Source organism: Astatotilapia calliptera, chromosome 20, assembly GCF_900246225.1.
Source record: "Astatotilapia calliptera chromosome 20, fAstCal1.2, whole genome shotgun sequence".
Taxonomy (NCBI): domain Eukaryota; kingdom Metazoa; phylum Chordata; class Actinopteri; order Cichliformes; family Cichlidae; genus Astatotilapia; species Astatotilapia calliptera.
In genome coordinates this window covers 3979835-3997338 of record NC_039321.1, presented here as the reverse complement: position 1 = coordinate 3997338, position 17504 = coordinate 3979835, and the positions used below count along the sequence as shown (strand labels likewise).

Here is a 17504-nt window from a genome sequence, read left to right as displayed (position 1 = left end):
GAACTTTTTATTGACATTATAAAATATAAAAATGCTTAAAAATAAAGAATATAAAACATCCAGAAGCTCTGCTGAACACCCATGAATGACTGAAGTGATGCTGTGGCAGCACTGCTGTGTTTACCAAAAGCAATACGAAGCAGATGTTTTGATAATTAAAATAAAAACAAGCAGAAACTTTTAGAAAAAAGTGAAGCTTATTAACTGGAATCCATTAGAAATCGCTTCATGAGGTCGGCATTTGTGAAATCTGCAGCTGCTGCAGGACTCAGGAGTAATTCCAGATGTTTCAGCAGATGTTGAGCTGCCGGCGGAGGCTTGAATGTGCTTCACTGCTGCCACCTGCTGGACGCAGGGAGAACTGCACTTCATGATGAAACAGTCCAATGGTGTGAAAGGAAAGCTGCAAAGAGCCGAGTCTCGAGTTTATGATGATTGTTTCTATTAAACAACATCAGAAGATTTCAGACCAAAACAGTCACAAGCTGCTCACAAGTGAGCCGTAAACTTAATAATTAATAATTAATAAGTGTCGCAGTAGCAGCTGGGACAGGTGTTAATCATTTAAAGACAACAAACACATGTGCATGCTCATTCACATGATTTATACAGCCTGTTTTCCTCCTGTAGACCTGAGGAAGGATTGCTCCTGAGAAACCTGTTCACTGTGTTATCGCTGTGTTTACAGACTGGAGTCCAAACATCAGAGATCAGTTTTATTCTCGTGTAAAGTGTCATGTGACCCTTTAGATCTGAGTCACTGCAGCTCCCTGCACTTTGGTACCTCTCAGTCTTCACGGTTTTGTCTGCAGGCTTAAATTACCTCCAAAAACCCAAACGCGTGTTCTAATGTCACAGCCTCCCCTCCAGCAGGTGGCGACACACACACGCCGTTTGTGCTCCTCGGTCAAAACTACAGAAGAGGAAAACAATAATGATGCGGACACAAAGAGATTTTTGCAGATTTTTGGTGAGCTTGTAAAACGAGCGAGAGGCTGCAGCTTCAACCGGAGAAGCGACTCTTCTTCTCCTCCTTCTCCTTCTTCTGTGAATTCACAGCAGCTGCAGCAGCTCATGGTGAGTCCGGGTTTGTTTGTCACGTTGTACTGATGGAGGAGAAGAGAGGAGCAGCTCCCTTTTTCTCCATCCTGCAGCCTAAACGCGGCTAAAATCTGCAGAAAAGTAAACGGAGTCTGGTCGGAGCGGAGCAGCAGAGGCGTGAGGAGAGCTCTGCTCCTGCAGGAGGTTAAAGCTGGTGATCAGGGAGGACTGGAGATGCTGTCACGTGGTTCGTGCAGGCTGCATGTGGAGAAATCAGCTGTTAAATCACTGCACGGTGGCGGGTTTCAGGTGTCACCAGGCGGGTTTTTTAAAGGACACTTTAGTGGTTTTAATGCAGGCTCGTCTGTTTCACATGCTTCTGTTTTCCTTTACCTTGCAGTTACTTCCCACAATCAATTCATGATGCAAATAAAGAGGTAAAATGAGTAACACACCACACTTTCAGTCTGATGTCGTTGTGTGCAGTCTTTGCTTCTGCACACCTTTGGTGGCTCGGACAGGGAAATATTAGTTATTAATGTTAAACAGACAGTGATGTCTTAATTGATGTGAATGAATTTGTGTGGATCCTGTAGACCAATGTAATACAGACTTAGTGCGATAACAGACTGCGCCTTGTTTTTGTGGATATTGTTGACTTATAAACAGATCGAATGAGCCTCCGGGTCCTGGTTTTGTGTCTGGACTTTGGTCTCTGGGGTTTAATCCAGGTGTTAGAGTATAGATCAAATGTATTAAATAAAACTGTTCTTAGACCTGAAACTGGTCTGATGATATCTAGATTTTTTTATATTTTCCAAATAAAAGCCGCTCCACAGTCTCAGTAGTAATCTAGTCCAGGATCCGCAAGTCTCAGAGGAGTATTTTTTAGGTCCTGAACCGGGTCTGGAGTTTCCTGTCACGTTTCTTCTGAATCCAGGTTCCTCAGGGGGAGTGGGTTTCTAGCTGCTCAGCAGTGCCGCTGTTCTGAGAAATCGTCCTACACGTATTATAATTTGACAGCGACTTATGACTAATCCAAACCATAACCATAATAAGTGTTCACAATGGGTTAAAAATTATGTAAATTTGGGAGTTGTGTTACGCGAATGCGCAGAAACAACGGGTAGGATGATTTGTGAGGTAGGATAGATTCCCAGTCCCCCCGAAAACGATGTACTGGGAGTTCAATGTTCTCACTGGCTTTAGTGAGCCTTGAACCCCGGTTAGCTATCGAGCTGGTGGGTAACAGACGTCTCCGAAAACGTCGGAGCGCTTTTACAAATATATGATGTCTTGATAAACCGAGCAGATATTTGAAGTTTACACAGCTACATTCTCGCCTGAAAATATTTTAAATGTTTATTTTGTGACCCAGACAGAGTAATAAGAGTAATATTAAAACTAAGTAGCTGCCGCCATTGTTGGAAACTGGAATTGGCTGGGCCGCGCTAGGAATTCTGGGATAGGTTGGGCCACGATGGATACACCCGACCCATCCTTCAAATCTGGGGAAATGAAGGATGCATTTGTCGGCCGCGTTTGGAGGAGTCTTCGAATTTGGACAGCCTTCGTCGCTGTGACAGAATCGGCCTACAAATGGGGCCCCTGAATTTCTTCTTCTTCAGTGTTTGACGGCAGCTGGCATCCTTGTATATGCAGTGCTGCCATCTTCTGTTTCAGTCCGTTATTACACTTAAATCCTGCTGCTTATTCCTGCGTCTTTCAGGATCTTACAAAGCTTCAAACGTCGAGTCGTCTATTAAATTAGTCGTTGACAATTTTGATAGTCGACGTAATCGTGACTAGTCGACTAATCGTGGCAGCCCTACTTAGCATTATTTTAGTGAAATATCCAAGGCCTTCCCTGGATGGGAGCATTTGATGCTCTAAAACTTGTGTATACCTTTCTGCACTCATGGTTACAGATGTGCAAGTGTTCAATTCCAAAGGCACTAATGGACTCCTGTACTGAGTGCTGATAACAGGCTGGATGGTCCCGCTCCTCCTTAGTCCGAGGGACATGGCGTCCATATTTTCCAGAAATAATTTAAAATGTTGATACTGCTGACCTCAGATCAGTTTTTCCACTGTCTCAGTCCAGCTTTGGCTCAGAGATTTGTGGGTCTGAACATCACAGGCATCCAATTTTTGGCCTTGTCCACTGCACACAGAGATTTCTTCAGATTATCTGATGATATTACGGACTGCAGATGATGGAATATTTATGTTGAGCAGCATTATTCTGAAAGTGTAACTCTGAAGAGTGAAACGCGGCCCCTCTGCGAGGCTCTTTTTATACCCAAACATGTCACTGACATGTTCCCAGTTAAATCTGACTGGTTGCAAAATGTTCAGAATATTAGATGAAATAGTAAAATGTCTCAGTCTAAACAGTTTATTCATTGTTGTGAATAAAATCTGGGTTTATGATATTTCTAAGTCATTGCATTCTGTTTTTATTTACATTTCACTTTTTAGGGTTTGTAGCTGCTACAGACAACCCAGTGGTATGAGTGTTACAGGAAAAGCACTGTACTGTAATATAGTATTAAAAGGGCTAAAGGATGTGGGTACTTTGGTCAGTAGGGCTGGAAAATATGTCTTATATTAATAAAGTTTAGCCTGTTTGAAGCCAAAAAAGACTCTGGATAATCTGCTCAGGTAAGCACAACACAGAGCAGTCTGCTGGTGCCACACACAGCTCTGCAGGCTGCGATGCTCTGAGGGGGGCACCGTCAGAATAATGTGGACCAACCAGTAACGTGGGCTACTCCAGTTTGTGTTGGTGCTGGTCTTTCGCGATGAACACAGAAGACGAATCCTCTTTGTAGTAAAACCGAGTGAGATCTCTGATGATGAACTCTTTTCAGGTTTGTGTGTTTCTTGTTTGTTTGTCAGTCTGAAGAGGCTGCAGGAGCAGAGCGAGCCCCGGATGAGGAGGAGGGGAAGGAAGGGGAGGAGGGGGGAGGAAGAGGAGGAAAAGTGGAGGGAGGTGAAGAAGGTGACGGAGGAGGAGGAGGACGGGGCAGATTTCCCATGGACACCATGAGCGCTCCAGTTTACTGTGTCTGCAGGAAACCAGATATCAACTGCTTCATGATGTAACACACTTTATTTATTTATCTGTAAACAATAAACAAACAAACACAGCTGTTAACCCTAACCTGTCTGTCTGTGTGTCCGTCAGAGGGTGCGACAGCTGCACGGAGTGGTTTCATGGAGACTGTATTGGAGTTTCGGAGAAGGCAGCCAAAGCCATCAGAGTGTGGTACTGCCCGCCCTGCAGAAGTCAGTGTCCCTCCTCTCTGAGCTGGAAGAAAACATAATGTGTATTAGTCCACTGATAAAAATAGACCTCTGAATATTTGCTTTAAGACTGAATTCATTTACAGAAATCCTCTTTAAACTAGCTTAAAGGGGATTTTTTATAGTTTTTCTCATTTTGTGTCATATATACACTGCTCAAAGGTTTAGCATCAAACCTCTGGGATATGGATGTGGTCACTTAAGGAGCAGAAGAGGTCGTGAATCAGTTTCAGCTGCTCTGGTGTTAATCAGAATCAGAGAGACTTTATTTATCCCCAAGGGGCAACTAAGAAACTAATGAAACTAACAACAGGTGTACTAGAGGAGCTATCGTTTGTTCCGTGGTGTCCCAAAATAAACAGTTTATGGCAATATTTTTTAATCGTTTTGATGGTCACTGTAGAATTTCTTAAAGTTCTCTCTTTCTCTTATATTTTCATATAACCACACTACAGACGGACAAGCGACTGTTTTTATGCGTTGTCGTTACCAACAACGATGGCTCTGCCATCCGCTTGTTTATTTTCCACATAGACCTTTCACAATAAAGCTGAAGATCCTGTTGAGATTTTTCAAAATAAACTGAATCATGTGAAATAGTATGCAGAGTGTTTACAGATGAGACGCTAAAAAGAGCCGTCATGTGCTAAAAAATAAACCTTAGAACAGGCTTTCCCCGCAGCACGAGTAATAAATACTCACAAAGAAAACTTGACTCCAGGCACACGACGCCCAGCTGAAAACTCTTCACGCAAGTCGAGTTGCCCAGTTCACAGAATTTACAGAAAATGTAAAATTTTTGTGATAAATCTCGTTGTTGGGACAATAAATGTCTTATATTGGGATATGAGATTTTGGTCGTATCGCACAGCCCTAATCTGGACCCTACAGAAGTTGCACATTTAATACGTGCCATTGCCAGAAGGTCTGCTGTGACTCCCAGCACAGTCTCAGGAGCATGGAGGAGATTCCAGGAGACTTACAGTGACTCTCAGAGAGCTGGATAGGGACTAGAAACCCATCAGCAGCACCGGTATCTGCTCCTTTGTGCACGGAGGAACAGGATGGGCACTGTCAGAGCTACAAAATGACTTCCTGTAGAGCACTGGTGTCAATGTCTGAGGCTCCTGCACTCACTGCTTATCAGTGATGGTCTGTGGAGTCTTATCCATGGAGGGATGCACAGACCTCTACAGGCCATTAAATCCTTGGACCCACTGTCAGACCCTACAGTGGTGCAGGGGATCCTGGGTTCCTCTTACTGCACGACAATGCCCAACCTCATGTGGTGAGAGCATGCAGGCAGCTCCAGGAGGATGAATGAATTGATACCATTGACTGTCCCTATATTTGACTGACATAAATCCATTAGGACACCTCTGGGACATCATGCTTCTGCCCATCTGCCAGGTTGCACTTCAGACTGTCCAGGAGATCAGTGATGTCCGGGTCCAGATCTGAGAGGACACCCCCCCCCCCCCCCCCAATCCTTTTTTTTCCTTACACATTACCCAGTTTTATCAGATATCCAGCACCATAATTTTTTCTCCCATTGACATCTGTTGTGTCTCCTATGACTTTTTTGTGCAGTGTATTTGAGATGGCCAATGTTCCACAGATGAGAAAAACTGGTTTGTACAGGACAAGCTGATCAAAAGAGCCACTTTAACGTGAAGGAGGTTTTTAAACTATAAATCCTGTAATGTTTCTCTAGTCTCAGAATAAAAACCTCGAGCTGTTGAAGAGCACAGTTGGTCCTCTTCAGGTGTTAAAGCTGTGATCTGTGCGTTGTGTTGTCTGCAGACAGAGACTCTTCGCTGGAGATTAAATACCGTCAGAAGAAGATGAAGGAGGAGAGAGAGTCGGAACCGGAGAGAGATGATAAAACTGATGGAGATGGAAGCTCCACCCCCCAGCAGAAGACTGACAAGAGGCGGGGCTCACAGGTACCCAAGAGATCACATGACACAGTTCAGCCAGCACTTTAACTGCTCAGGCTGGGGTTAGGCTGACTTACACCTCAGAGGGTCAAACTAACTTTTACCTGCTACTAGTTAAAGTATCTTAACCTTCAACTTCTTCCTTTCCGTATCCATCAGCTGACAATTTTAGCTGCTCTTACATATGAATTTTCAAACTTTTAAGTCCTTTAAGTGCTTAGGTTGAAGCTCCAGCCACAATCCGGGTTTTCGCGGGAGACTTGGAGTGTCGATGCCGTTCATACCGCTTCGGTTTCCTTGTTCGTTTTTCCAGATCAAGCGTTCGGCGAGGATGTGTGGAGAGTGTGACGCCTGCCTGAGGACGGAGGACTGCGCTCAGTGCGACTTCTGTAAAGACATGAAGAAGTTTGGAGGCCCGAACAAAATCAGACAGAAGTGCCGGCTCCGGCAGTGTGAGGTCCGAGCCCGGGTACGTGAATAAACCTCATTGTCATACAGTGAAAATGTGCGAGTGGAGGGAAATAAAAATCCCTGAAACTGAGGCAGACAGTGTGATCGATTTGTGTACGTGTGTGTGTGCGCGCTTTGTTTTACACTTACACATGTCATGTCTTCACAGCGCTACAGCCGGTGCTCATACATGAGAAAATTTAACAGTCAAAACCACAGCAGGTCACCAGTAGACAGTTTCGTTACATTTTTTTGTCTAATTGCAGAATACTAATAACATAGCTGGTTACTTTCTTATGAAGGGCCACAAGTGCCAAAATGACTTAAAGAACTCCATCATTAACCCTTTGAAGCCGGTCAGAGTGGGCACGCTCTTTTTTGTGTAACTATTTTTAAATCCCGGTAGCACTGCAACCGCATAAGCTAGCGCAATAATTTTTTTTGCATATGAAACCGGAGGAGTTGTACTTACATCTTATGCCATCAGCTTGTCCTCGGTCACGGTTTCCTTCCACATAAAGCTTTGCAAAAATTGCATAAAAAGCGCTTGCAGCAACAAAAACATAATATTCCAGAAACACGATTTGCCGATCCGATCAGCTGTTCGTAACACTTCCCACATTGAAACAGACGTCAGCGTGAATGATCGCATGTCCACCATTTCCTGCCCGAAACCGGAAGTGACGTCATTTTCGCGGAAAATTTAGTTTTTTACTTGTAGGCCTTAAGAGCCTATACTGGTGTTTTTATAAGTCATGTTTGACTTTATGCTTTTCTGAATAGTTTCTGGGATGCTTAGAACTCGAATTGCACAGCTGGAAATAGTTTATTTTGATGCACCTGCTGTTTTCTTTGCAAATTTGCATCATAGGATTGTTTTTCGTTTTTCCTGCAGTGTATATAAAAATTGGTGTATCTCAAAAATAAAACTATGAAGACACTCAAAATAAATTTCCTGTTGTAAACTATTTTTTGCAACTTTTTTGTATTTAAAGTTTTGAGGGATAAACCTCTTAAATTTCTCCAAGTAGAAATATATGTAAAAAAAAAAACAAAAACGATTTTCAATTTTTTTGTAGTTTATTGCACTTTTTTGCAATTAATGTAGTTACTATGGACTTAATGCATACATATTATTAAAATATGGGCTATAACAGTTGTATTGATGTATAGCAACTTGAAATGCTCCCAAAAATGGCACTACAGCATGTAAAAATATAAAGTAAGCTCTGGCGGACTTGGTTCTATGGTAGGTCTTAAAGGGTTAACTAACTTTTTAAATGTATCATATATTAAGTAAATATATACATAATTCATTCAATTTTAATTTGTTACTTTTAAATATTCTATTTATGAACCGTCTTTATCATAATTAATAGCAGGTCTAATTAATATAATTTATTATAATAATGCAACCAACCTCTTACTCAATGTGCACTACCAAAGATTACATTGTACCTTATATTGCACCTGCTCCTTTGCAATGCACCTTACAGCATATATAACTTGTATACAGGTGTATATATCTATGTATCTTTTATTCTAAAGCAATTTTAATGTAAAAAAATCTACATACTGCTAATGGAGAGACGCCGAACTGCCTTTCATTGTTCTTGTCTTCTTCTTCTTATCTTCTTCTTATCTTATCTTATCATTTAATAAATTATTAGATTTTTATTTCCAATTAAAATTAATTAAATACATATTTAATTAATTATGTATTTATCTAAGTAATTGCTGTCACAATTAATCAGTTAATTAATATTTTTAATTGTCATTAATTATTGACATATTTAATTAATTATTTACTGATGTATTTGATTAATTCATTTTGGCACTCTTGGCCCACCATAGTAAATACATTACTGCAGCCTGACTGGGACTGATGAATCGTCATGTTGCTGAGCTTTGGCTGCACGCAGTCTTGGCAGCAGCGATCCTTCATATTTGCTTTTGTAAATGAGTGAGTCAGGCCGTAAACACTGACCAGCACAGGGTAGCAGAGGAATGACACATTTAAAAGAGGTTCAAGAGTTCAAGGTACACTGTATAACTGAAACTGTAAAGTCAGGGCAAAAGCTTTAGCCTTGCAAATCTTTGTAAATGATTTCATGGTTTCAAGAACTTTTTAAAGCGTCTTTTTTTCAGGTTCAAGTTGTGGTAGGAAATTGATCCAGTTCTTTTTTTAAGACTTGAGGGAGAAAAAGACAAAAAATGTTGGAGACTTTCAGTCAAACTACAGACACAGGTAGTTCAGCTGCAAGCTGGGTGTTTATTTAACCCAGGCGATCACAAAGTCACATTAAAACAACAAAGGAAGGAAAAAGTCGAGGTTAGCAAATAGCTGTGTCCATAAAGAAGGTCAGCTGAACAGAGCACTGCTCAGAAAAAGATAACAAAAGAAGAACTGGTCTAACCAGAAGAGCGAGGACTGAACGCAGCAAAGGAACGCCTGTTAAACACAAAGGGGAAAAACCACAGAGACAATAACTAAACTCGGTACACAGATCCCCCACCCCCCGTGCTGTCACAGCGAGTGGTTTGGTCCATTTGCTACCCCTCTGCATTTTAACCAGCTCCACCCTCTATTTCCTGTTTTGTTCAACCAGGAAGGACTGGAGCAGCACACAGGTAACTCTGACAAAAGGTAGCTAATGCTGGTTATTTAAATCAATGACAGAACAAATCAAATATGCACATCAGAGTTTTGTAGTTTCCTAAAATGTTAATCAAACAGGTGAAATGTATACTGCAGCACTTTGGTAACTGCTAGAAAAGTTCCCTTTAAATGTGGAAATGATGCAGCAGAATTCATCTTTGATTTCCATGTTGCATCTAGTTAGAGGATGAATATTACAGAATTTTTATTTTACATAAATGGTTCGTATTTCCTGGTTTTTCTGTTGTTGGGCTTCTTTGCTTTAGGGGTGATGCATCTACAATCTTATAGTCACTGTAGATCTGAGGATTCATTCTGGAGCAGGTGGGCAAATCATTTTCCCAAGTGGCCACATGAGAAACCAGAGAATTTCAAAGATATGCAAAGTTGTTGCTGTTTTTCCTGTAGTTTAATTATTTCATCTGCAGATTTTCAGGTTTTTTCTGTTCTTCGGGGAGAGAACTCTAGCCTTTTTAAGCTTGACCAGTTGATTTCAAAGTTTGGTTCAATGTCTGAGCTGGGAATGCAAAGCACGGCAGACAGGTGACTGTTGCTGAGAGCATCTGTATCAGGATTTGTTAAGCTTCCTCAGTGAAAATGTTTGTTTACATTTAAAGGTGGATCTTAGCTTTAAGAGAGCTAACATCTTCTGAGTATGTGTCCTTATGTGTGCAAAGTTCTCCTCTTTGAGAGAAGAATAAAAATCTGACTTGAAGTGCTCTGCTAGCAGCGAATCAGACTGCAGGTCACTGAGTTCACTGGATGCATGATCAACACTGCAGCTGAGGACAATTCACTCGTAACTGTTTTGAAGTCTTCAGATTGCCTTGAAAACTCATCATGCAGGACTCCTAACATACATGAGTACCATCTGAAGCGATAAGCTGATGTTATGGCTTCTTTCACTGTTGGCATGTCTCTGATGAGAAACTTTTTTTATGAAAGCCTTCATCGGCCTGTACATTGTATGTGTGCTTACAGTGCTGTATTTAGTCCATTCATGCATACATGTCAACAGCAAATTCAAGATCTGCCTTATGTTCTGTGTCTGAGAGCTCTGGAGTGTCCTTTCTTTTCACAAAACCCTCTTTTTTGCCCTTTGCCCAGGCTGAGCCACCTGATAGCGATGCGGTAGCTTATATCACTATGTTTAGCCTTATGCTGCTCTAAAAGTGCAACTGCCTGTCTGTGGTTCAGTGCGCCTGCCCTGATGTAGTTAACTATTTTGGTTAACACATTAGCAGCATGGTTAATTTTTAGTGCTGGTTACTCAACACCTGGTGGTGTGTACTGCACTGCAGAAATGCCAATTTCAGTCACTCTGTCTCGCATCCACACCTTCCAGCTTGTTCCATTTCAGCCTATCCAAGCGTGTAGTTACCTGTGTGGGAAAAAACACTCCCTGTCAGAGTTCCTGTCGAGTGCATTGCTTCCAGCTCGTCTGTAGTCTCAAACTCTGTCCTTATCCCATGGACAAAGATGAGTGACTGGGCTGTGTCACAGTCATCACAGCTCTCGCACAGACCCAAGGAGGAAAAAACTCTAAATACTCCGCTTTGTTTTTCAGATAAAGCTCCAGATGATCTGTGTTGTTATGGTTCATCTGGAGAGGAGCACATTTTCAAATGCTTTGAATGCTTTTTTTCCCCCCTCATTCTATTAGTGATGAAGTCCCATCAGAGTGTGGCCTTGCGTTTTTTGTGATTCTGCAGGAAATCACAAAGCTTGTGTTGACTTCTCCGTCCCTGGATGTGTAAAGCTTGGTTAAAAAGACCTTGTTGCTTTTGAAGGTTTACTAGCAAAGATTTAGATGTCTATTCCCGGTCTGCATCAGTCATATTCTCGTATTTCTCTGCATGTTTAGTCTTCTAATGATGAATCAAACTGTAATCTTTTAACTCATCAATCTGCTCTCAACAAAATAAGAACCTTCGACTTTATTAAATCAATACTTGGACGTCCATGTCTCGTTAAAAACTCGACATTCTGTATGAACCTTTATTTTTTTTATGTGAGTTGAACTCTTTCAGGGAGAGTAAACTCATGTATCTCATAAACGTCCAGTGCATTTACAGCAAAGCTGCATTTGCTTGCATACACTAACATATGTAAATTCTTTTTTTTTTTGCCTTCAAAATAAAAGCACCAAAGTTGTGTTATAGTTTCCCACAAAACTGTAAAAAAAAAAAAATCATTAAGGCATTATCTAATGGAGAGTTGATCAAAGACTGTTTGGTGGTTTAAATGGCACAAACTACATGATTATTTAATTATTTAAAATTTGAATCCCATTTCCCTTTGATGGCACACGTGGCTGCTGGTCCATACGATGCCCGGGTCTGATCTAGGAGCAGATCTCTGCACTTGGCAGTCATCTCAAAATCCCTCTGGGCATTTATTTGAACAGTTCTCTTGAAGAATTATATAAATTAACTTTAATTTCACAAGTAACCTGGATTTTTTTTTTTAAAGCTTCTATAAAATCATTATTCAAACCTGATTTTAAAGAAGCTGCTAAAAGTTTTCCGACTTTGACCCTGAAATGCATTCTTCTCCCACCATCTTTGCTGTTACACAGTTCTCCTATAGTTTTCAGATTCTTTGAGTAAAACATTAAAGCGCTTTGATTCGTCAGTAAGATGAAAAGAGTTACACATTGACATCAGTCCGTGTATCGATTACAACTGTGAGATTAAAGTTCTGGATCTTTGTCTCTGGTTACCGTAGCGATGGGGCTTTTTAGAGTGGAGGATGGTTGTTTCCCGCTCCATACTTTTGTTCTAGCTTTAGACGTTTCTCGCATGACATCATGCATGTAATGTTTGTGAGTGGTCCAACATGTTGGACTTGATACAAGCACTCATAGCAAGGGAAAAATGTGTATTCTTAGGCTGGTTGGCAAGTGATTCCTGGGCTTTGAGTAGTCGGTAAGAAAAATACTTTATAAATACAGGTATATATGACAAGAAAGGCATAATGTGTCACCTTTAACAAGGGATTCAAATTGATGGTGAACTGCTAACTCGTTCTGATTGTTAAAGATGTCCGTTAGACAGATGTCCGTTATTGCTGTGCTAATGATGCTGTTTACTCTGCATATGTTCTCTGAGCAGAAGATGCTTCGGGTCAAGGATGAGGAGATGAGTCGCAGCGGTGCCAGGGGGCGGAGCCTGTCGAGAAAAGGGCCGGGGCATCACACTGAAGAGGAGGAAGATGACGAGGAGGAGGGTTTCAGTGAGAGTGAGCTGGAGCTGTACGAGCAATACAAAGCTGCCGGATACAGAGACCTGGTCAGTGTGTGCAGGTGTTTCCAACCAATCAGCTGCCAGGCAGGCACTTTCTGTGTGCGTGACACGTCTTCTTGTTGCAGGTGTGGCACAGTGAAGAGGATGATGCTCAGTCCGACTCTCTGAGGAAGAAGGCGGTGAAGGTGAAACACGTGAAGAGACACGAGAAGAAGCCGGAGAAGAAGGTGAGAGCGGTTAGATCACCTGACCACAGATGTCACTTATGATGTCACTAACACACCCGTCCTCGTGCAGAAGTCCGTGTCTGTTCCTAAAGAGGAGGCAAAGCCTCGGCGCCACAAAGTGAAGCAGCGTCACAGAGAGCGTGTGCGGCACAGTGAGCGAGCGGGAGAGGGTGGAGTAAAAGAAGTAGGCGGAGCTTTGAGGCAGTGTCTGGGTCCAGGATGCATCGAGCCGGCGAGGGCCAACTCCAAATACTGCTCCGAGGAGTGCGGCATGAAGCTCGCCGCCAAGTGAGTCTGAGATCATCTAAATGTTCATGTGAACACGACACGGCTGACACGGCAAGCCCGCCAGAGAATTCAGCAGTTTCTAAATTCAGCAGTTCTATGCTGAAGTTAGAAAGCTTGTATCAAGTCAGCTACCATATCTAATTGGACCGTTGAGTCCATTAACCCTTTTTACACGTGAAAAAAGAAGTGCATACTATTTGTTCCAAACACAAACTGGCAGGTTATTTCTGAAATACAAAACTTTGGTCATCTTTCCAGAGGTGAAACACGTCCATTGCCGCCATTGATTGTTTTTTTTTCTGGTCAGTCACTTTGCTGTGCAGCAGCTCTGAGAAGGTGAGAGGACTTGCCTAATGTGAATTTGACTGGCTTCCCATTCTTCTCACACAGTTTCTAACAGCATCCAGCTCAGCTGCTTAGCATAGATCTGACTATTCGAGAGCATATTATGCTCACCGCTTTGGTTTTGGTGGTGATATCGTCACAGGTACCGCTGTAGTAAATGATAGGTGTTGCTATTCAGAGAAAACCTCTGCATCATCCCTGATTGAAGAGAAGTTAAACCAAAAGGGAAGAAACTGCCACGATTTTTTTCTCCAAGGTTTTCTCCAGAGTCTCATGAAGCTGTTGCAGCATCTCCTTGCTGTATAATCCGATATTCTGTGGTAAAAAGATTGGTGGTAAAAACCGCCAAAATTGTGCACGACCACCCGAGATGGCACCAAAATGTGATTTGTGCCAGCACTTCTAGTGCTGTGTATTAGGTGCCGTGTACACCTTATTACTGTGTACTCTGGGGTTTCACCCAGGACCTCAAACTTATGCAGAAAGCAAACATGACATGTCTGTTAACTTGGTGTAATTTGGTTTCTCAGAACCAGTACATGTTTCTGAAATCTGTTGGTTCTTTGACGCCTCGTCTCTGTCTCTCAGTCGCATCTATGAGATCCTGCCTCAGAGGATCCAGCAGTGGCAGCAGAGTCCCTGCATTGCCGAGGAGATTGGACGCAGACAGCTGGAGCGGATCAGGAAAGAGCAGCAGGCGGCGAGGATGCGTCTCACGCTGATGGAGAAACGCTTCCATGAGCTAGAAGGCATCATCGCCAATGCCAAACTTCAGCAAGTCCAACAGCACGAGGAGGTCTGTGGCAACCGCAGCCACCCAGTGCACTCCGCTGTTAGTGTGATCAGCTGTTAGTTAGTCTCCTCTCTCTGTTTGTCTCTGCAGGTGACTGAGGGTGACGGTGATGACACAGACTTTCAGATCTTCTGTGTTTCCTGCAGTCACCCCGTCAATCCGAAGGTGGCTCTGCGTCATATGGAGCGATGCTACGCTAAGGTTAGCTTAAAGAAACAGGAAGTGTGTCCACCTGGGGTCTGTACTGGATATGAATTACAGCTGCCTTAATGAGGTGATCAAACAGGAAATTAATAACAGCGATGTGGGAACAAAGGCCACAATAAACCAGTGAAATTCAGTGACAGCTGGAAAAATGACCTTTAGCAAATTCACCCAATGCTGCTGTTCAAATCTTCTGTTTAAAAGAGCTACTCATCTGGAGTTTAATAATAAATGAGGATAATAAGTTCTCCCTAAAAGATTATTGATGCAACCTAGCACCCCTGAGGTCCTCCACTTTTAACACCATTGGTCTAAGTCTGCACATGAAGTCAGAATATTAGCAGGCATATGGTGGTTATGGCACAGCAGCTAGTTTTACATCCCCTGGCATGACAGTCAGCTGTTCTGAGGTAAATTGTGGGTAATGTAGGCACCAAGGAAAACTGTTTAATCTGATCTTTCTGTTTCTTTGTCCGACAGTATGAGAGTCAAACATCGTTTGGTTCCATGTATCCAACACGCATAGAGGGGTAAGACCGTGCACCTGTCCGTCCCTCGTGTCTTTACATGTTCCTCTGTTTGTGTCTCATCTCTCTCTGTCTCTCTCAGAGCCACCAGGTTATTCTGCGATGTCTACAACCCTCAAAGTAAGACGTACTGTAAGCGGCTGCAGGTTTTATGTCCTGAACACTCCAGAGATCCAAAGGTTTGTTTATGTCTACAGAAAACAACTTATGACTCGATCAAGGCTTTAATCCGCTGCTCTTTTCCTCCCTTTCTTAAACTCAATGAAGAACTTTTTTTTATTTTAGCAAATGTCTGTGGGGCTCTAAAATATTATGTTGGTGTGCTCTTACATAACTTGTCAGCTGTGGATATTTAAAACATGTCTCTGTTCAGGTTAACTTACTGTCTCAAGTCTTTAAAGGACATAACATCAGAAATTGGATGCTGCACAGTTTTAATGTGGCATGTGGTCCTGAGTCTGGAGAAGAGTACAAAGTCAGGATTGGTTGGTCCTGGCTTTGGGCTCAGAGACTCAGATGTTCCTGACGCTTTATTGACTCTGGAGTCTTTGGTCCTGACTCTGGAGACAGTCAGGCAGAGTCTGGTTCTGACTCTGAGCTAGCTGATCCCGACTCTGGTCCTGACTCTGGACTAGCTGGTGCTGACTCTGGTCCTGGCTCTGGACTCAAAGTCAGGCAGACATTTTCCTGATTCTTTGTTATTGACTTCCTGTTGCAGGTCCCAGCAGACGAGGTGTGCGGATGTCCTCTGGTCAAAGATGTGTTTGAGCCAACCGGCGAGTTCTGTCGGGTGTCTAAGAGGAAGTGCAACAAGCATTACTGCTGGGAGAAACTTCGCCGGGCCGAAGTCGACCTGGAGAGAGTCCGAGTGGTATCTCTATTCATACAAACTTTATTTAGTGCCTCGTCATTAACATTAAGACACACCTGGACTTTTCTAACTCTCTCTTTGTCTCTGTCAGTGGTATAAACTGGACGAGCTATTCGAGCAGGAGAGGAATCTGAGGACCGCCATGACCAACCGAGCCGGTTTATTGGCTCTGATGTTGCACCAGACCATCCAGCACGACCCAATCACCACTGACCTGCGCTCTGCCAAGGACAGGTAGACAGGTGACGTCAGGCAGACGTTTTCCTGGATGAGTTTAACGCTCGTTTGCAGTTTTATTGTGGAAATTTGTGGGAAGGTGAGTCAGAGCAATGTTTCATTCACAAGTGAACAAAAAACAAGAGAGATTTGATTCTGACTCCAGCCTCATTCAAACTCAGACCTCATCTGATTTTAGGAAGTCAAACCGTTTTTATATTTCATATTCACACTACAAATGTAGGAAACCTGAGCTCATGGATGGACACTCAACTAAACCTTCTGCTTAGGTAACGCTGCCATGAAAGCTGGATCTCAGCTTAGCTTTGTGGGCAGTTGTATCCTCACTGTTAGTTTTAATAAGCTGGGGATGACTGGACACACAAATATGATCACATTTGATCCTGAATGAGCCATGATGTCTACATGAGGTGCTTATGTGTCCTCCTCGTCCTGGAAAGCTGCTCTCATTCAGTTTAACCTACAAGTATTATACTACCCACATCCGACCAATCTGAAATGTGGCTGTGCTTTGGAAATGTGTCTTAAGGTTGATGATGAAACACTACATGTTCACTAAAGATGCACACATTTTATAAATCTCTAAGTCATCTTGTTACAACTCATTCCTCCTGGTTTCTTTTTACAATGTGAGCCTGTTGCAGTTCAAATAAAAATTGTGTAAATATCAGTTTAAACTTTCCCCCATAGGATCATCAAAAAAAGTAAGCATAGAAGAAAAAAAATCAAATGCTAGCCAAAAAAAAGATAGATTCTGTGACTTGATTGGCTCTTGTTTCAGTCTAAGTGAATAAACAGCCAATCGGGTAAGCATAGGAAATAAATTTTAAGCACAAAGAGCTGAAGTCAAGTGAAATTAATTAATTAAATAAATAAAAAGAAATGTCCTGATAAAGAACTCTTGGTTGTATATTGATAAAAGTCAAACTTTTCTGTGTGACTTTAATTTCCCTCTGAGAGGAAACCCTTCATTTCGATCTCGATGTCTCGTTTTTTTATATCTGTTTTTATCCAAAGTGTTATCATTATGTTGTTGTTTGTTCAAAATGTTTCAATAAAGTTTGATATCTCATTATTTGTGCTGATTTTGAGCTTTTCTGTTCTCAGAGTGAATGCCAGTGCTGCACTAATTTACTTTAAACTGCATCACAACATTAAACTGGCTACCCAACATGTTTTTTTTAATAGACTAATAACATTTAATATATGCAACATCCATGAGAAAGATTTGAGGTAATCCAGAATTTTTTGTAATTAAATTCAGTTTTATTTTATTTTATTAGGCAGAAGAAGAAAAAACCTATACATTATTGTAATTTTTAGTGTGAATAAAGGGCCACAGTATTATATTAGGTAAGACATAATAGG

General features: G+C 42.0%; 1 protein-coding gene across 2 annotated transcripts; it reads left to right on the top strand.

Annotated features, from left to right (window-relative positions):
* The first annotated feature begins 776 nt into the window (after positions 1-776).
* Positions 777-16882, top strand: cxxc1a (CXXC finger protein 1a). Of its 2 annotated transcripts, none has more exons than XM_026153322.1 (14): positions 777-1077; positions 3943-4145; positions 4232-4332; positions 6154-6296; positions 6604-6759; positions 12513-12689; positions 12770-12871; positions 12942-13159; positions 14093-14300; positions 14388-14498; positions 14982-15031; positions 15111-15207; positions 15747-15899; positions 15991-16882. In XM_026153322.1, the coding sequence occupies exons 1-14, from the start codon at positions 850-852 to the stop codon at positions 16135-16137; spliced, it is 2094 nt and encodes a 697-aa protein (XP_026009107.1). In that variant the 5' UTR covers positions 777-849; the 3' UTR covers positions 16138-16882. The 2 variants fall into 2 exon arrangements, with proteins under 2 accessions (XP_026009107.1, XP_026009108.1); XM_026153323.1 differs by lacking the exon at positions 777-1077 and adding an exon at positions 2193-2282.
* The last annotated feature ends 622 nt before the right edge of the window (positions 16883-17504 follow it).